The 21,257-nt window shown below is 42.0% G+C and overlaps 1 protein-coding gene across 1 annotated transcript in view; it reads left to right on the forward strand.

Annotated features, from left to right (window-relative positions):
* LOC123637840 (adhesion G protein-coupled receptor E4-like) overlaps positions 1–21,003 on the forward strand; it is a 38,977-nt gene extending 17,974 nt beyond the window's left edge. Inside the window, exons 10-21 of the mRNA XM_045550982.1 lie at positions 1,614–1,654; positions 2,165–2,300; positions 5,792–5,899; positions 7,550–7,734; positions 9,210–9,380; positions 10,910–11,104; positions 14,885–15,120; positions 17,216–17,282; positions 17,874–17,965; positions 19,177–19,357; positions 19,729–19,824; positions 20,893–21,003. Coding sequence (XP_045406938.1) covers positions 1,614–1,654; positions 2,165–2,300; positions 5,792–5,899; positions 7,550–7,734; positions 9,210–9,380; positions 10,910–11,104; positions 14,885–15,120; positions 17,216–17,282; positions 17,874–17,965; positions 19,177–19,357; positions 19,729–19,824; positions 20,893–21,003 — 1,619 coding nt within the window. The remainder of the gene's footprint in view (positions 1–1,613; positions 1,655–2,164; positions 2,301–5,791; positions 5,900–7,549; positions 7,735–9,209; positions 9,381–10,909; positions 11,105–14,884; positions 15,121–17,215; positions 17,283–17,873; positions 17,966–19,176; positions 19,358–19,728; positions 19,825–20,892) is intronic.
* Positions 21,004–21,257: the final 254 nt, after the last annotated feature.

Genomic DNA, 21,257 nt, shown 5'->3' on the forward strand with positions numbered 1-21,257 from the left:
TTTAGTGACTTAACCAACACATATTTATTGTTCCAACATTTGTGTGGATCCAGGAATGACTTAGCTGAGTCCTTTGCTTTGGGGTCTATCACAGCTGCCGTCAGGTTTTTTCCAGATTGCAGTTTCATCCCAAGGCTTGACTGGGACAGGATCTGACTCCAAGCTCACTCACAGGGTTGCTGGAAAGATTCAGTTCTGTAAGAGCCCTTGGACTGAGCCCTTAAGAGCTCTTCATATTTAGTGATTGGTGGGAGGCAGTCTTCATTTCCTAGATGCGTGGGCATCTGTCACTTGTTTTGTTATAGCAAGGACTGGAAACAGCCAGAGTGTGAATAAGATAAACGTCATAGTCTTTTATAACCTAATCACACAGTGACATCCTATCACTTTTGCTGTGTACTGTTTATTAGTAATGACTCACTGGGTCCTATTCACAGTCAATGGGAGGAGATTTCGCAAGAATATGAATCCCAAGAGGCAGGGATAACTCGAAGCTATTTCAGAATCCAGCTTACTGGGTTGAATATTGTGCTCCCCAAATTCGTGTCTACCTGCAACCTGTGAATGTGATCTTATGTGGAAATAGGGTCTATGCAGATGTAATCAAGTCAAGATGAGAACATACTGGTTTAGGATTAACCCTGCATCCCACATAACTGGTGTTCTTATAAAAAGAGGGAACTTAGGAAACAGAGACACACGCACAGAGGGAAGATGGCCATGTGTACACAGAGACTGGAGTTATGCTGCCACAACCCCAGGAATGCCAAAGATTGCTGGCAACCACCAGAAGCTAGAAGAAGCAAGGCAAGATGCTTCCTTAGCACCTTTCTTAGAGGAAACATGGTCCTGCTGACACCTTGATTATGGACTTTTATCCTCCAGAGCTGTGAGACAGTAGATTTACGTTGCTCTAAGCCACCAGTTTGTGTCACTATGTTACAGCAGCCCTAACAAACTAGTACACCTCATCATATGTTTATGATCATTAATGCATGTAAAATACTTAGCAGGCCTAGGTATCTAGAGAGGCTCTATAAAAATGAGCTCTTATGCTACATAAGCCTGTTATAGAACCTTCTGCATTCTCTTAGAGGAGATACTGTAGATGTAATGTGTAGACAACTGCTTCTATGTTATTAACTCAATTAACACTGAATCCTTCAGGAAACCTTCCACACAACCCTGATGTGTTGGGGTTCTCTGCTGTGTGTCCCCATGTCATCACCTCCTATTTATTAAGAGTATCACTTGAAATCTCTTAATTATTGATTTGTAATTATTTGCTTAATGCCTTTCCTTCCAGACTGCAAACTCCACAAGAGGACACCCTTCGTCTCTTTCACTGACCTCTATCCGTGTGGTTTAGCATTGTGTCTGGTTTTGAGTAGGTGCTCAGTAAATACTGTTGCCTGAAGTATTAAACTGGAAACCACATTCTAACTCCCTTTTATAACTCTACTGTAGAACACATTTTGGATTTCGTGGAGGGGATTTGGGGTGGGCTTCAGGGGCATCAGAGAAAAATCCAACATGAGGGCATTGGAAGAAGTGATGTGAGCCAGCGTGGGTTTTCTCCCATATCTTATTCAATGGCTATCTTTTCCCCACAGAGAACCATGGTGAGAAGACACAGTCACAAGGGAATATTTGGGTAAGTGGGGTGAAGCCTGAGTTTGGGAAGCAGCTGGTCCATCTCACTGCATCATCTCCTGCTGTTAATACTAGCAGGTTCCCTATGATTTCTAAGAGAAAATAGTTCTCATTCAGGGATAATTTTGTCCTATACCCCAAGGGTCATCTGTCAATGTCTGGGGCACTTTTGCTTGTCACAACTTTAGGGATGGGGGAGGATGTGCCCTGGTATCTAGTGAATAAAGACCAGGGACACAGCTCAACATCCTACAATGCCCAGGACAGCCTCCCACGACCAAGAATTGACTGGTCTCAGAGGTCAGCAGAAATTCAGAAACTCTGGAAAGAGTGACAGTGTTTCAGCTCTCATGGAAAGAATTGTGTCAGTGTCTGGAATCTCATGTCCACCCCACCTAGTAGCACCTTAATCTATACTGTCTTCTGGGCTCAACACTACCACATTTATGCATATTCCTACTTCCTGAAGTTTCAGTGAGAGTCCACCTAATTACCTTTATTTTCTTGACAGGGTAATGTGAAGAAGACTACAAGCAGAAGAAGCTTTGCAAAAAAGGCTACCCAAGCTTTCCAGAGTGTGGAATTGAGTATTTGGAATTCGAGTTATTCTTCTCCAGGAAAAGGTCAAAATTCTGAGTTTGGTATAGGTAAGAGGCACTGAGCGGACTCCTGTGACCTCCATAAAAAGATCTGGGTTCTGGCCTGGGCAGGACCAAGAATGATAAACCTAATGGCTCCCAGAATTAGCTTCCACACTGACATTACATGAGTCAGGCTCTGCTTTCAAAAAGATAAATTCAGGGACAAGAGAATAAACCAGCTCTCTTCCCCATTTCAACTTCCTTTCCTATGGTGAAAATTACTTAAGAACATATCCACCATCCTACGATGGCTGGTGGAAAGAAAAAACTTTGGGTTATGTTCCTACTCTACTCTCATACAGTCACGACAACACTCAATACTTCATCTTTGGTCAACAAAATATGTGTAGATGGTTTCCTCCACACTAAACAAACAATTGTCCAGGAAATACGAGCTGGTGTCCTGTGATTCATTTGTGACATTATCTATCTGGCAATAGCATCAGATCCCACGGTTTGAGGGCTTAGTCCCAGAAGAGGACCTTCACTGCAAATGCCAGTTGCAAGTCTCAGGTTGTAACCTGTACTTCTGACCATGTCTGGCTATAAATCAGAGTCAGTGACCTCCCTCCTTGGGTTTGATTAATTTTCTCAGGGAAGAACAGTACTTGCATTGATATGTTTTTTATAAAAGGTATCATAAATATACAGATGACCAGCCAGATGGAAGAGATGCCCTCTTTGAGCTTCTCATTTCCCAGGAATCTCAAAATTTTCAGCTACCTAGGAGACCCTGGAAGCATGTTTTCTGAGTTGTGATGGATGCTTCATTAGTTAGGAATAATTGATTACAGTATTGCCTATTGGTATCAACTCAACATTCAGTCTCTTCTCCCTCCCTGTAGGTGGGATGGGGTGGAAAGGACATTTTCAAACCTTTAATATCATGTTTGGTTTCCCTAGCAACCAGCTCTCATCCTCAGTCCATCCTGTACCTGGATAAGTTTCATCTTGTGACAACAGAAGATGCTACTATAACCCAGGAAATTCAATGGGACTTAGGAGTTGTGTCACATGTTTCTTTTTATTATTATTTTTTTTTTATTTCCGCTCTTCATGGGGGTACAAAAGCTCAGGTTATATACATTGCCCATGTCCCACCCATCCCCCTGAGTCAGAGCCTCAGGCATGTCCATTCTCCAGACAGTGCGCCTGGCACTCACCATGTAGTCATACCTCCATCCCCTCCCCCCCCCACACCTCCCCGAGTCAGCACCTTCAAGCATGACCATTCCCCAGACGGTGTGCAAAGCACTCATCATGTAGGCATACACCCATCCCCTCCCCCCACCCCGCGTCTCAGTCTGATATCCAATTGGTATCCTTCCCCGATGTGCATTTAGGTGATGATCAGGGAAACCAATTTTCTGGTGAGTACATGTGATGCTTGTTTTTCCATTCTTTGGATACTTCACTTAATATAATGGGTTCCAACTCTCTCCAGGAGAACAAAAGACACCTGTACCCGAATGTTTATAGCAGCACAATTCACAATCGCAAAGATGTGGAAACAACCCAAGTACCCATCAATCCACGAATGGATTAGTAAACTGTGGTATATGTATACCATGGAGTATTACTCAGCTATAAGAAATAACGGTGATACGACATGTTTCTGATACTCAAAAATTTCAAAGGTCTTAGGAGCTGTGTGTCAGAACCTTGAGTCAAAGACCAAACGTTAGAACAAAAGATTTTCCCTTGTGCCTGCTGCTCAGGAAATTAAAAGAGTTTTAAGAGGTCTGTGTCAGGAGCTATGATTTCTCCTTCACCTCTTTATCTATTAATCATTTCAAAGAACCAACTTTTGGCTTTGTTGATTATTTCTAACATTTTTCTGTTCTCTTTTACATTGGTTTCTGCTGTTTATTATTTCATTCTGCTATCTTTGTATTTCATTTTTAATTTTCTAACTTTTTGACTTGGTAGCTGAGGTCAATGATTTTTAAGCCATCCTCTTTTTCTAATGAATGCATTTCAAGCTTCAAATTTAGATATAAATTAGAGCTATACATGTCCATCTAAGTACTGCTTTGGCTGCATCCTGCAAATTTTGAGATGTTGGGCTTTCATCATCCTTCAGTGAAAAATATTTTACAACTTTCTTTGTGATTTACCACTTGACTATGGGTTCTTTAGAAATGCGTGTCTCATTGCCAAATATTTGGGGCTTTTCTGGGTGTTTTTGTGTTAATGGTTTTTTCTTTAATTTTATAGTGGGTTTTAATCAAGAAAGGATGCTGAACTTTCTCAATGCTTTTCTGTATCAATCAAGAAGAACTCATGATTTTTATTATGTGTTCTCTTAATGTGATGGATCCCAATGATTGATTTGCATATGTTAAACTCGCCTTGCATACCAGGGATAAATTTCCCTTGACCATGATTTATAATCTGATGTGTTCTTATCTGACAGCATACACTTTAAAATTGCAGTCCTATTGAATTCATAGAGACTTGTCTTATCATCTATTTTGACAGCTGTTCCATTTGACCTTAATATCTGTATTAGCCTACCAAATCTGGTGGTATAAGAAAGACTAAAGTTACAGTGGCTTAAACAATGGTTTAACTATTATTTCTTTAACAGTATGAGCATAAGGAGACCAGGGCTGATATGGCTGTTTCATGGCAGCTATGTTCTCTGCCATCTTCAAAACTCAACTTCCACGTGGTGTTACAAGATAGCTGTTCTACTTCCACATCCTCTTACCAGCCAATAGGAGAGGGAAAAGAGAAGTGGCATGGATGCTCATTTTCTGTAGGACACATCATTCTAATTTTCCATCCATTGGCCTGCAAATAGTTGCATGGCACCACCTAGGTGGTGCACCTTCCAGCTGCAAGAGAAGCTGGAAAATGACTTGTGTTCAGCTTCAATATGGTAGTCCTAGTCCCAAAAAAGATGGGGTGAATGGTGATTCAGGGCACTGAGCTGTCTACCATAGCTCTTAGGACAATTTTCTTACTTGTCCAGAGACAAACTTCTTGTACCAAAAAAATTTATGAGGATATTCTTTCATCAGATCTAGTGTTTCCAGTCTTATGTGATATGGATAGAGTTTAACTTAACAGATTCTTCTTCAATGCTACAGATTTGCCCTAGTGATTTTACTCAGAAAACTTTCTACTGCTTAGCTACTCTTACTTAGAAAGATTATGTTCCTCCTTAACAGGGACTCCAATATCATTAGTTTACTTTTTTTTTGCTCTTTAAGTAGCCTGTGGTAAATGCTGACTTTGCACACCCCTTAGTTCTATCTCAGGGAGACATAGCCATCCCCTGTCATCTCCTGGCCAGTGTGTGTCTTGCTCAGAACATTTTCACCACTTCACTCCCCCCAGCCAGTGATGTGGAGGGGAAAAGCCATCTGGTCTACACTGCACCGTGGAGATGGAATCACCAGTAGGGTGTCTTACAAAGAAGGGAGATCCTCAACAAGCTTTTAAGTCATGGGAAGTAAGTACAAAAGGACTCACTTTCTTCATGTTTTCAGTCTATGAAACCAAGAGGTGCAGTGAGACAGGTGAGAAGACTCTTCTGGAAGCTGGAAACAACACAATGGATATCAACTGTGCTTATGTTTTCAAAGGAGCCACAACAGGTACTGTACCTACGATGGATTCTCTTGACTCCAAATCCTAGGCACCATTGTCTCATTTCTAGGTTACTAGACCAAGGGATGGGGACTTCTAGCATTTTCAAAGTAGGAAGATTCTACAAGATTCTAGAATGAAAAGACCTTTCTTGACCACTGATCAGGCAACTGGGGAGATACAGTTGAAATCTTAAAAGAACTGCACACTTTGTGATACACACTTAGGTTCCAACAGGATTCCTTGACATTCTTCCTTAAAAGGGACAGGCTGACACATGCCTGTTTTCCATGTGATGTCTGAAAAGGTACCATTCGATTGTGGCAGATTGCCTCGAACATCCTTTCTTTTGAGAAGAGTTATATGAACTCTTTATTTAAAGGAGTCACCCTGTCTTTTTCTATCCTATAGCTTGACAAACTTGTTCTGTAAAAGGATCAGAGAGCAAATATTTTAGCCTTTTTGGGCCAGATGATCTTTGTCGTAACTACTAAAGTATGCCATTGTAGCATGACAGCAGCCATAGATGATATGTCAACAAAGGAGTGTGACTGTGCCAGCAAAACTTTATTTACAAAAGCAGGTGGCAGGCTAGATTTGACGCTCATGCCATAGGTTTCCAGCCCTGCTTTATCCTTTCACTTTTAGTCTCTGCAAAGCAAATGCACTATGTCAGTTTTTTATAATTTCTTGATTGGTTTGTTATCCACCTCTCCCCCTACAATGTTAGCTCTCTGATGATACAGATTTTGTCTGTTTTGTTGTCTGCTGTGTTATAATGCCTAGAATGTCTTGGCACACAGTAGGGGTTCAATAAATATGTGAGGAAAGAATAAGTAAATTAACTAATGCATATAAACTATTTCAAAGAGTAAATCCTGGCAACACAGAGAGTGACATGCCTGCTGCATTTACTCCAAAAAAGTTTCTGGGTACTGACTTATCTTTACTCCTTACTATAAGCTGTAGAGTAGGGGAAGAGAGAGAAAGGATCTAAAGTGAGTAGATTTTTAAAATGGAGTGAATAATAATACAGGTAGTAAGTAGCTGTGGTCAAAATTAGATGGTGGCACATGAACAATTGAAGTTTGGGAAACACCCCATCAGGTTACAGAAAGTCCTATGTGCATTGAACATCTGTGAGTTAAATTGCACTTTCATGAAAAGGGAAGGGGAAGAGGAAGAGAAAAAGGGGGAGGGGGACAGGGGGAGAAAAGGGAAAGGAGTGAATTAAATAGAATGGGTCACCCTGCATACCTTTCCACTAAATCAGATACCCCAGAGTGAGTGGGAGATGGAGGATGGGAGTGTGAGCCTTCCTTAGACTTCCTGAGCTCCACTTGCCCTTCTGAGGACAAGCATTTTTCTGCACAACTCAGATTGTGATGTGTAAGGGCTCATATGTATTTTTACTACCCATTTATGAGCATATTTTCACATATACCTTTTGTAATGTCTGGGACATTAAAACATTTATTACATAACCAAAAGTGCTGCACCCCAAACTTGACGTAATGTATTGAACGGAAAATTTAAGGGATTTCCGAGGGCAGTTTTAACTGTCCGTTGCTTGCCTTTTGACTCTCATCCAAGATACTATAGACAACTTCCCAAACTATGCACACTCCCTAACGTGATTTCTCTTATTTTTTTCTCAGATAGAAGTACAGTTGCCCTCATCGCTTATCAATCTGTTGGAGATATGCCGAATGGTTCCTTTTTTAATGACAGAAGAGGATTGCGGGAAGTAAAACTAAACTCTCACATTGTGAGTGTTACCATTGGCTTGAAGGAAAAAGTTGACCTGTCTGAACCCATAGTCCTGACTTTTCAACATACTCAGGTAAGCAGAAGCCAGGGCTGGTTCTCTGTGAGGTGTTTGAAAGGGAAGTGTGTATCATCAGTTTCCTGGTAGGGAAATGAATCCAAGTCTAATCACTCAGACATAAGAGAACTTACAAGAAATGTTAAGGCCCCTCCTATGAAACATCACCTCATATCTGTAGGGATGGCTATTACCAAAAAGTCAACATGTAAGTATTGCTGAGGACATGGAGAAAAGGGAATTCTTATAGATCTATTGGTGGGAATGTAAGTTGGTGTAGCCACTATGGAAAAGAGTATGACAGTTCCTCAAAAAATTAAAACTAGAATATCATATGATCTACCAATCCCACTTCTGGGTATATATCCAAAGGAGTTGAAGAGACAACAGCATCTCCATGTTCATTGCAGCATTACACATAATATCAAAGGTATGGAAACAACCTAAGCTGTTTCTACCAACAGTTGAATGGATAAAGAAAAGTGTCTTATGCATATATATAATGGAATTTTGCTCAGCCCTCATTAAAAGAAGGAAATCTTGCCACTTGTGACAAAATGCATGAACATGGAAAACTATTTTGCTAAGTGAATTAAGCCAGACACACACACACACAAATAAATTCTGCATGATCTCATTTATATCTGGAATCTTAAAAAAAATTAAATTTCTAATTATAAGGCATAGAAGGGTTGTTACCAGACATGGGGCATGGGGAAAATGAACAGATGTTGGCCTAAGGAGATAAACTTTAAGATATAACATGAATAAGTTCTGGAGACCTAATGTCCATGGTGACTATAGTTAATGACAATGATGTATCATACACATGAGATCTGCTAAGAGACTGTCCTCACCCCCCTACACACACACACACACACACACACACACACACAAAGTTGGATATGAGGTGTTGGATGTGTTAGTTAACTTGATTCTAGTAATCATTTTGCACAACATATAGTATCCCTTAAATATATATCATTGTTGTTTGTCAATCATCCCTCAATAAATTTGGGGAAGAAAGAAATGCCCAGATACCCAGAGATTGCCTCAGTGGAAGCTATTCTCACATCGAAGTCTGCAAGGCAATGCAGGAGGGAGCATTATTGAGCTCAGATGAAGCTAGAGCAGGAGGAGGGATCACCTTGCCTGAGATGGGGACAGCCTGGAGCAGAAAGAGAGTGTGGGATGAATACCTGACTTCTGTCTCTTCTCTCCTGCAAGGACCTCTCCCCAGCACCTCTCATTAGTTCTGTCAATGCCTAGAACCTGGGTGAAGCAGTCTATAAGGCTCAATCCCAGGGGAGCTGAGATGGCCAGCAAAGGGCACAATAAGTGAAGAACAAACCCCATAGTAGGTGTGGTGATTGGAAACTCTTCCCAGCAAGTGTTTTCCCAATCCAGTTTCTTACACAGTGCATCATGATTAATCTATAAAGTTGAAATAACCAAACCAAGAAGGGATCCACTTTCATGCTGTTCTTTTCCAGCCTGGAGGTGCGAGAACAAAATATTTCTGTGTCTACTGGGAAGAATCGCAGGAAGAGGGGGGCAGCTGGTCCACGGAGGGCTGCTCTCACGTGTACAGCAACGATTCTCACACCAAATGCAAGTGCTACCACCTGTCCAGCTTTGCTGTCCTTGTGGCTCTTACCCCCAAGGTACCAACATTCACGGTGCCCTCTTGTCAACCTGATTGTGTCTGGGAAACTGTGAGGTCATCCTCTGCATTTCGTACAACAAGACTGTAAGATAAGGAGTCATGGGGTAGTAGTCACTTACGTGAGAGGGGATTCCAGGAAACACCAGTGGGGAACTGGGAAAATTAAATGGGAAGAAGACAGAAGCCAAGGCAGAGAGCATTATCAAGCCTGTCACCACTGGGGGCAACTGGACCTTATTCATTCTGGGGGACTCTGGGAGTCAATGTAGAACTCACATGTCAGAGTCATTCTAACTGAGTGGAAAGAGAGCTGGGGTATTTACACTCCAGTTCCCTTTCGTCATTTATTGAGAGCTGCACCCAGGGGATGTTGATTCTCTGACACTTCCATGGACTTGGGCAGAGTGAGCTCAAGCTAACAAGGAAAGCCCTCAGACACTGGGGAGTTTCCTTGGCAGCTGCTACAGTGATAAGGTCCAAGGAGATCTGGGATTGAAATCATCTGTCACTCTGCAAGAGACACTTACAACTGAACCTCCCCCTTCAGACCACAGGAAGGCAACTGGCTGTCACCAATGACACAACATAGCCCTCTGAACTTCCCAGGTCCCAACCTAGTCTAGGATATCTCAGGTTTAAAGAAATTTACCAACCACCTACCCCTCTTTCTTTTTCATTCTCGTGTATTGAACATTTGCCATATGAAACCACTGTGTTGCATGTTTCATATGCATGGACTCATTTTAATACTTATCGAGTGCCTACTATACCCCAGACATTGCTCCAGGCCTTGGAATATAAGAGGGAACAAGAAAGATTAAAACAATCCCAGCCTTCTTAGATATTACTTTTGAGTGTTGTGCTGTCCAACAGGATAACTAGACACATGTGGCTGTAGAGTACCTGGAATGTAGCTAGGACAACCGACAAACCACATTCTTAATTTTATTTTGTTTTAATTATTCAAATTTAAAAAATAAGAAGCATAGAATGTTCTTCAGTTAAACACAACTTTATGGTTTGCTAGGATGACATTTCACTTTCACCACTGAAAATGCCATGTCTGAGTTAAGATGTGCTGTCAGTGTGAAATATCCACTGGATTTCAAAGGCTTAATATGAACCAAAAAAGAGCATATGGTATATCTTACTCAGAATTGGTTACATTCACATTGTTTCTATATTTAACTGATAATATTTTGAACCTACTCAGTTAAATAAAATACACTGTTAATTTCATCCATTCTTTTTACATTTGTTATTATGGCTACCAGAAAATTTCAACCTACGCATGAGGCTCACATGTCCCATTTCCATTGTACAACAGTGGTCTAATTGTTTGGATTTTTCAACACTCCTGTATGGAAAACACTATTACTACCCCTGTTCTGAAGATGGGAACACCAAGTCTCAGAGAGGTTAAGTCATTTGTTCAGAGACTGAACTCAGAAGACCACCTGTCTTTCCATCAGGAATGCAGCAGCACAGCTGCAAACTATAACAGATTCCTCCTTTGGTGGCTTGCAGGAGGATCCTGCCCTGACTGTGATCACCCACATGGGGCTCATCATCTCCCTGCTGTGCCTCTTCCTGGCCATCCTCACCTTCCTCCTGTGCCGGCCCATCCAGAACACCAGCACCACCCTCCACCTGCAGCTCTCCCTCTGCCTCTTCCTGGCCCACCTCCTTTTCCTCACAGGCATCAACAGAACTGAGCCTGAGGTATGCAATTAACCAAATTACTGCATTGTCATAATCTAATCCAGCTATCTTCTGAGAAAAGGTGGGGAGGGAGGCATTAATCAGGTGCGATGGTGTGGGGGGAAATGCATGAGTTCCCACGTCAGCTTTCCTTCATATAACTCTGAACAAGACCCATACTTTCTGAGAGACCATTTAGCAAAGTGATTGAGAGTCACTCTGATGGTATTAGGGCAACACTAGCTGCTGTAACAATCTACTCCAAAATGTCAGAGGCTCAGCACAATAGCAGTGACTTTTTCCCTTATGCATCAATAGAGGGTGAGCAGATAGGTTTTAAGAGTGTCTATGTTCTGCTCTCAGACTGATTGATGTTGTTCATTGTTCATACACTGCTTCCAAGGTCACCCTAGGATCCTTTCCATTTTACCCAACTGGGAGGGGGAAAAGAGCATGGCAGAGTCCCTTGGGGGAGGTTTATATGGGCTGTACCAGGAAGTGATGGAGATCACTTCCCTGCACATTCTACTGGCTAGAACTCAGTCACATGGTCACATTTAACTGCAAGGGCTGCTGGGAAATGTAGTCCCTAGCTGGGGAGCCACTTCCCAGTGACAAATATATTTTCTGTGCACCACTGGTCTTCTTCTGAGTTTGATGGGAGACTCTAATGTGGGGGAAATATCTCAGTGGTAATCAGGTGAATGAGTAGAAGTTAGCCAGGGGTGGCTGAAACATTATATCCGTTGAACATTGAAGAAGACAGACTGCTTTTTCCAGCCTCCCTAACTGGTAGGTTGGGGCCATGTGACTTATGCTGGCCAATGGAATGTAAGAGGAAGTGATGCATATCACCATGAAATAGAGTAATGTAAAACCCTGCAGAGCCTCTCAGTTCACTCTCCTCCCCTGCCACATCGGCAATAAAACCACACGTTGGCTGAGAGCAGTGGCTCACACCTATAATCCCAGCACTCTGGGAGGTCAAGGTGGGAGGATTGCTTGAGGCCAGGAGTTTGTGACTAGCCTGGACAATGTAGTGAGACCCCATCTCTATCAAAAATTAAAAAATAAAATAAAAAGAGAAAACCACATGTTGATGTTGTGAAACCACACGAGATAAAAACAGACTGGATCCCTGCATCACTGTTGGAAGAGAGTAGACACTGAATCGGAAGTGGACTTTGCTTATGCAATAAACACTATGGAAGCCACCAAGATTTCAAGGTTAATTTGTTCCTGCAACATAGCTTAGCCTATTTTGACTAAGATACTAGGCAAAGGGGAACGTAAAGGAGAGAATGTCCCAGGCAGAGAGAAAGCGTGTGCCCCATGGAAAGAGGAAGCATGATATAGTTGGAATTTGAAAGTAATTTGGTATGTTTGGAGCAAGGAGGAGGAATACATGAATCATAGTTGGAGTTGAAAGGGAGACTCATCACAAAAGGTTTTGTGTCGAGGGGTTTATACTCTATTTTGAGAGAAATAATGAACCATGAAAATGATTAAGAGACAACTGGCTTCAATCAACTGATACTGATATGGCATCCTGTTCTGCATTAACCCCTTTCCTCTTGCTTTTTATCTACTGTCATGGGCTGAAGTGCGTCTCCCAAAATTCACATGTTGAAGTCTTAACCCCTAGTACATCAGAATGTGACTGTATTTGGAGATAGTGCTTTTAAATAGGTAGTTGAGTTACCATGAGGTCATATATATGGGTACTGATCTAATATGACTGGGGTCTTTCTAATAAGAGATTAGAATACACATACTCACAGAAGAAAGACCTGAAAACATAGGGAGAAAAAAGCCATCCCCAAGCTAAGAAGGGAGACCTCAGAAGAAACCAACCCTGCTCACACCTTGATCTTGGACTTTTTCTCTCCTGAATCGTGAGAAAATAAATTTCTCTTGTTTATGTCATCCAGTCTGCAGTACTTTGTTAGGGAAGCCCTAGCAAACAAATACACTTACAAATTGTTTTGTTTTTCTTTCCATTTTCTCTCATATTCTCTCTCATAAGTATATATTCCCTCAATAAATGACAGTCATCACATATTCTGCATTAGCGTGTAATATTGGAGAAAGAAGAGAGAAAGTATTTCTTTTTTTTTTTTTATTTCAGCTCATCATGGGGGTACATAAGTTTAGGTTATATACATTTTCCATGTCCCACCCATCCCCCCGAGTCAGAGTCCCAAGCGCGTCCGTTCTCATTCTCCAGACAGTGCGCCTGGCACTCATCATGTAGTCATACCTCCATCCCCTCCCCCCCCCACCTCCCCGGGTCTGCACCTTCAAGCATGACCATTCCCCAGAGGGTGTGCAACGCACTCATCATGTAGGCATACACTCACCCCCTCCCCCCACCCCCCATCCCAGTCTGATATCCAATTGGTATCCTTCCCTGATGTACATTTAGGTGATGATCAGGGAAACCAGTTTTCTGGTGAGTACATGTGATGCTTGTTTTTCCATTCTTTGGATACTTCACTTAGTATAATGGGTTCCAGCTCTCTCCAGGAGAACCAAAGAGATGTCGTATCATCGTTATTTCTTATAGCTGAGTAGTACTCCATGGTATACATATACCACAGTTTACTAATCCATTCGTGGATCGATGGGCACTTGGGTTGTTTCCACATCCTTGCGATTGTAAATTGTGCTGCTATAAACATTTGGGTACAGGTGTCTTTGTTAAAGAATGACTTTTGTTCTTCTGGGTATATGCCCAATAATGGGATTGCTGGATCAAATGGTAGGTCTACTTGAATCTGTTGAAGGTATCTCCATATTGCTTTCCATAGGGGTTGCACTAGTTTGCATTCCCACCAGCAGTGTATGAGTGTTCCTGTCTCTCCTCATCCACGCCAACATGTGTTGTTTTGGGATTTTTTGATAAAGGCCATTCTCACTGGAGTTAAGTGGTATCTCATTGTGGTTTTGATTTGCATTTCCCTGATGATTAGGGATGTTGAGCATTTTTTGATACGTTTTTTGGCCATTCTTATGTCTTCTTTTGAAAAATTTCTATTCATGTCCTTTGCCCATTTTTTGATAGGATTGTTTGATTTTTTCTTGCTGATTTTCCTGAGTTCTAAATAGATTCTTGTTATCAGTCTTTTATCTGATGTGTAGTATGCGAAAATTTTTTCCCATGCTGTAGGCTGTTTGTTTATTTTCATGACTGTTTCTTTGGCTGTGCAGAAGCTTTTTAATTTAATCAGGTCCCAGTCATTTATTTTTGTTGTTGCTGCGATTGCCTTAGGGGTTTTCTTCATAAATTCTTTGCCTAGACCAATGTCTGTAAGAGTCTTTCCTACATTTTCTTCTAGAATTCTAATTGTTTCCCATTTAAGGTTTAAATCTGTTATCCACCGTGATTTGTATTTCTTTAAGGAAATTGAAGTGTTTTAAAGAAAGTTTCCACTGAGGGCAACTGGAACGTAATCCCACTGAGGAGCTCCAGGGGGCAGCATAGAGCATGTGTCTTAGAACTTGCCCACCTGAAGGGCTTGAGCAATGGAGTATTTACCGACCAAGTTTTGTCTGTTATGCATTTGGGGAGCTGTTCCCAGGATGGCTATTCCTCGCTTTCTGCATTGCTCCATGCATGAGATAAGCAGATTTCAATGGCCAGCAGAAGTCCCCAGAAAATGTGTCGCCCACAGGCAAAATGTCCCAGGTGCTCAAAGTGAAATTCCAGTGAGCAGGATCCAGGAAATGCTGAGAACTGAGGCTATAATCAGGTACAGATCGCATCTGCTGCACGCCCCTCACTCTTCTCTCCCCCTCCAGGTGCTCTGCTCCGTCGTTGCAGGGCTGCTGCACTACCTCTACCTGGCCGCCTTCACCTGGATGTTCCTCGAAGGGCTGTACCTCTTCCTCACCGTCAGGAACCTCAAGGTGGCCAACTACACCAGCTCAGGCCAATTCAAGAAGAGGTTCATGTACCCTATAGGCTATGGGATCCCGGCTGTAATTGTCGCTGTGTCTGCAATAGTTGGACACAAAAATTATGGAACATATACTCAGTAAGCATAATGTGTCTGTTTGTGGAGGAAGTGGTGTCCATGGCCCTTACGTGATTTGAAATCAAAATGTTTTTTTAATTTGCCTTCCAACAGTGATTTTTTTTTTTTTTTTTTTTTTTTGAGACAGGATCTAGCTCCATTTCCCTGGGTAGAGTGTAGTGTGTGATCATAGCTCAATGTAATTTCAAACTCCTGGGCCCAAGAGATCCTGCCGCCTCAGCCTCTCAGAGTGCTAAGATTACAAGCATGAGCCACCCTGCCCTCACGATTGTGAATTATACTTCAAATCAGTCCTTTCTTAAGCCTGAATTCTATTTTCTCCTGGAAATCCCTAGCATAATGTTCTCAGCATTGCTGGGGTTGGATCCCTTTGGGAATTTTGGTGAAAGCCAGACCCCTTTCCCCAGACAAATATACATACACACAAAAGCTTGAATGCACCTTCAGTTAGTTCAGGACAGGTAAAACCAATCCATGGCCCTACATTAAGAACCTGCACACTACATCTGCTAGAGTAAGAAGAATGGGTTGAGATTAATCCCCAACATGTAAAGAATAACAATATTAACAGCTATCAAAGGCTATGATGTATCAGAGCTAGCGATACCTGGATGCAGGAGCTCATGTCATTCTCACCGGGACCCTAAAAGATTGACAGTATATTGTCTCATGCACAAGACATAGAAAGCTTCATTCGTTTCATAAACTTTCCCAAGGTCAGAGCTAAAAAGGACAGTAAGTTGGAATTCCCAAGACAGTACTCTTAACAGCCATGTGTTACTGCCTCACTCAAGCCCTGCACACAGCAGTTAGTTGAAGAAGTTGCTATGTTGGTCATGGCACGTGGGTTAGGAGGTAGGTTGTGCATGCACTAAATCATCATGTATGTTGCTGTCCCTCTTGAAGTCAAAGAGATGCCGAGTTTCCCGCTAGAACCCTATGTCCCATCAGAACAATTCTGGAGGCAGAATGGCAGGGGAGATTGGAGGTTGCCAAACTTTTTCTATAAAAAGCCAGATGATCACTATTTGTGGCTTTGCAGGCCACATGGTCTCTGTTGCAGTGACTCAACATTGACCTTGTCAGATGAAAGCAGCATTGACAGTACGTGAATGAATGAGTATCACTGTGTTTCAGCACAACTTTATTTACAAAAACAGGTACTGGACAGGATCTGGCCCATATGTCATGGTTTGCAACCCTTGGAACAGAACTCAGGTGTGGAAAGTTTCCTGCCCACTGAGTGTTGGCCATTTCGTGTGCCTTTTACCAGATTCATAAGGCCGGGTCCCCTGTCAGAGTAAGTTACACTATCGTGGCCAACATAAGTCAGAGCAGGAGGCAAAGTATTTGGGCAACAGAATAATTGGTACACAGAAGGTACTTATTTGGTGTTGCTTGTCTTTATGGTTGTAGTTAAATTATTATTTTTATTCTCCTCATTATAACAATGATTATCACCATGAAAACATTTATCAAGCTTTAACTCTTGGCCAAGAACTCCACCCCAAAACTTCACGCACATTATCTTATTAATCTTTTCTACAAGTTCTATGCGAGGGAAGCTACAACATTCTGGTGAAAAAAAAATTAAAGAGTCAAAATAAATTGGATTGATATCTCATGTTTATGAATAGAAAGATTCCATATGGTCAAGATGTCAGTTCTTTTCAACTTGATCTATACATGCAACACATTCCCAATCAAAATTCCAGAAAATTATGGTGTGGGTTCTGATATGGTGATTCTAAAGTTTATAGAAAGGAGGCAAAAGACCCAGAATAGCTAACATAATATCAAAGGAGAACAACAAAGGCAGAGGACTGATAATTGCCTGGCTTCAGGACTTGGTGTGTAGCTACTGTATCATTTAATCTCTCCAGTGCTTCAATGAGCTCCACTTCCCACTTTGGGAAATTGAAGCTCAGAGGATACAGCTTGTGTCAGACGAGGACCCACACCTGACTCCATCTGAAATTCTGGTTCTGAACCAGACGGCTCCTGGCACTGTTCAGATCTTGCTCTGGGAGCCGTATCCAAGCTCCCTGCCTTCTCCCAAGGAACAGGCAGCTAATGCGTCTCTTTCTCTCAACAGCTGCTGGCTCAAGCTTGAGAAAGGGTTCATTTGGAGCTTCATGGGGCCCGTGGGAGTCATTATCTTGGTAGGTGATAGTTATTTATGGGTGTGTCTGCCGTGGGGGCCAAACATACTGAATGTATTTCTTACCTTAGAGCAGAAATGAGATAAAGATAAGAAATACAGCCCCTTTGATAAGGATCAACCCCTCTTCCTGAAAATACTGTCTTCACTTGTCTTTCTCCACGTTCCCTCTTACTCAGTAGTTGCTCTGACATATTAATAATATAAGCATCTGCGGGGGATTCTGCTCAGAACCTCACATTCGTTCATTCAACAGATATTTGGTGAGTGTCCTCTCTGCACAGGTGACAGGTGTTTTCCTGGTTGTCAGGAACTTCCTTATTTTACCTGTTGTCTGGCATAGAAGTTAATAGGACCCTTCCACTTTCAAAGTGTCCTGGTTTGAATAACAAATTATATGGTCACTCAAACCAAGTACCAAGTGCTACAGGATGTATACTGTGTGTCATCTATAATAGACCAGAGCATATGTCCATACCATCCTTATGAAGCCTGTATCGTTTGGGAAAAGAGTCTTAGGTCCACCTCAAGTTGGAGTGGATGAAATGGCCTGAAAAGAAAATTCAAAGTCATTTCTATGACGCTTCCACAGATAAACCTGGTGTTCTACTTCCAAATTCTATGGATTTTGAGAAGCAAACTTTCCTCCCTCAATAAAGAAGTTTCCACCATTCAGGACACCAGGTAAGAAGGTTCCAGAATCCTCAGTACCCACACATTATTCCTATATAACTATTCTTCCTGGGAAAGAGAAAAAGCCAGATAAAAATATGACATAAATTTTCCTACCACTCCATAAAGAATATGTGAGGGACAACTTCTAGAAGAAGTAAAAACTATGATTTTAGGATAACTCAACACACTCCTTTATTTTTTTATTTGAGAAAGATTTATCAAGTGTCTCCTTTGTATGATGCACTCCCTGTATGAAATCAATGCCAAAATCGACATTATCCTTTTCCCCACAAGAGTATATACACATCTGGACTCTGTTCTCCTTGTTGTGGAAACTCAATTCTCATCAATACCAATCTACAGTATTAAGAATAATGATGACAACAACTAATATTAGGTAGGAACTTGGTAGACACAAGGCATTTCTCAATATTATTTCCTGGAATGCTTCTAACTCCAACCTATGTGGTGGATGCTACTAGCATCCCCACTGATAATATTAATATGAGCTCACTGCTCACCTTACCCAGGAGTGGGTCAGTATCTTGCATCCGTGAGTCATGTGCATAAAACTTAAAGGAATATATTCCAATTTCAGACCCTACCTTTGGTCTCATCCACTTATGAGAGCAATGTAATCTCTCTTAGCCTCAGTTTCGTCAACCCTGGAAGTGACATCAGAGTGTCACATTTCTTAATGTTTCCCCAATCCTCCTACACGTGTGTGCATGAACGCACACACACATGCAAATGCAGATACACATGCACACGCACACTCACACACATCAGCTCTCCCTGCCAGCTGCCATCGACAATCCCACTCCATCATACCAGACACAATCTTTGTTTGAAGAAACCCAACACTCGGTTATGTTCTGAAGTCAGAACATCATCATCATCCAAATATTTCCAATACAAATTTCTAGAAGCATCTCCCACAAATCTTCCAGTAAGTCCAGGTGGAAGACTTTGCAGACAGATCAAATCATTTCCAAGACATGGGGAAGAAAGCACTATTCTCAGTGATCCGCAGTGATTGACAGCAAGAGTTCTACCTTAGCCTCAAGCTGGGTGACCTTGTCTTAGTCAGGTAACTGCACCAGGTTGTCGTGAGGTTTAAAGAAGGTAGTGCACACAAGGCATTGAGTCAGCACTGATACGAACTGAATGTGTGGTGAATACCTGATAAACCGTAGTCATTATTGCTCTTTTTCCCCCAGAGTCATGACGTTTAAAGCCATTGCTCAGCTATTTGTGCTGGGATGTTCTTGGGGCCTTGGTTTTTTCATGGTTAAAGAAGTAGGGGAGACGGTTGGCTCGGTCATTGCCTACTTATTCACCATCATCAACGTCCTGCAGGGGGTGTTGCTCTTTGTGGTCCACTGTCTCCTGAATCGCCAGGTAAGGCTCCTTATTTCATTCCTCATCATCCTAGTCCCAGCGTCTTAGTGGATGGTTGTTCACATTCTCACCCTTCCCCGGCCTTTTATTTGGGGGCTCTCTTGAGTTTGAAAAGAGGGTTTAGGTGCTGCTTGGGTGTGCTGTGTGCTTTTGGTTTCATCTGTTCAGCATCCTTTTCTACAACCTAGAAATTTGCATTTAAACAAAATGAATCCACTTGAACATGACCAAGATCAAACAGAAAACTAATGAAAGAGTCATAGAGAGTCGGGCGTGGTGTCTTTCAGATCTTTAGTCTCCCATTTCAGGGTCCTTTCTCCCAAATTTAGCTCTGGATGTAACACGAGCCTGTATACTCCTCAAACTTGCAGGTGCGAATGGAATACAAGAAGTGGTTTAGTGGCTTGCGGAAAGGGGTAGAAACTGAAAGCATTGAGATGTCTCGCTCTACCACCCACACCAAAGAGGTATGATCAGCTCACCTAGGGTGGCTTGTCTGAACCCAACATCTCCTGCTTCCAGGAGCTTCCTGGTTCTTTCATCCGAATGAAAAGAGAAATTGCATTAGGTTCCTGCATTATGCAGCTGAAGTTTCTGGGTTTTGAGACCCAAACCAGAAGAACTCTTCCTTCTTTATCTCCTTGCTTCCTTCTTCCCTCCCTCCCTCCCTCCATTCCTTCTTTTCTTCCTTGCACAAACATCAAAAGGATATTGAACACAAAATTTTAGATGAATTTAATAACATTCATTTAACAAATATTTACTGTCCCCTGTGTGTAGGTGCCAGGGAAACTGCAGTGGACACGTTGACAAAGTCCTTGCCCTCATGGAGCTAACATGCTGGGGGAGGGGGGGAGGAGCAGAAAACAAACCACAAAAAGTGAATTTTATGGCATGTTAGAAAGGATGAATGCTACAGAAAAATAAATGGAGCAATAAAGAATGGATTGCTCAGGGTGAGAGGAGTCCAGGTGTAAATAAGGCAGCCACAGTGAGCCTCAGTGAGAAGCTGACACTAAGTGAAAACCTGAAGGCTGTGCATGATAAAAATGACCTCTGGATTGTAAAATTGTCTAGATTTGCAGAACTATGAATAGACTCTAGGGGCTGTGGTTGAAAGCCATAGATTCCTGAGTGTTGTGACTCTTATAACTGGGCTCATCCCTTGCAGCAGCCTGGATGTTACAAGAGACATGAGCTTTATCTGGGACATGGAGCTTCTAAGCCAGGGTAGCTACTGCACCTGTCATCGTGAGGATTAAATGATGTGAAATATGTTACATGCTTAGAATCCTACTTAGCACCACAGTACTCTGCCTGTAAATGCTTGTCCCAAGATAATAAAACAAACCATTATAGCTGGTAGGTTTTGGAGGCAAGAAGGTTGTAAAGTGCTATATGAGGACATCTTTAGTGAGCTTTCAACCTTACAGAAATCCTAGCTTGTCATCTCTAGGCAAGCTAGAAGTTTTGGTTAATTTCTGAAATGCTAATTTCTCTTTCGCTTTTTCTCCTTATTGTCTCTCCCCAAGTAGGAAGGACTAGAGAAGTCATCAGAAGTCTCTCCTAGAAGAGACACCACATGGACCCCACCACAGCCTCTAACTCATCTTGTTTCTGCTTCTTGGCTAAGGAAGGAGAACTGACCTGCTTATTGATGGCGCCCCACTGTGGTCAGATACGGTTTGGAAAAATGCCACTTTTTTTTATCTTTTCCTGTGAAAAGTCCAGATTCATTTACCACTTTTGGCTTCTAATCTCCACAGAAAGAACAGGGCATGCAGGAGAATTCTTAGTTCCAGAATCCAATAGTGTGGCACCTGCAATTGTGTCCAAAGGATGCTTTTTAATGATGAGGGGGAAAGTGGATTTTCTTCTTCCTGCTAAAGTCACCTTGCTT

The sequence above is a fragment of the Lemur catta genome, chromosome 1 (assembly GCF_020740605.2).
Source record: "Lemur catta isolate mLemCat1 chromosome 1, mLemCat1.pri, whole genome shotgun sequence".
In the NCBI taxonomy this organism is placed as follows: domain Eukaryota; kingdom Metazoa; phylum Chordata; class Mammalia; order Primates; family Lemuridae; genus Lemur; species Lemur catta.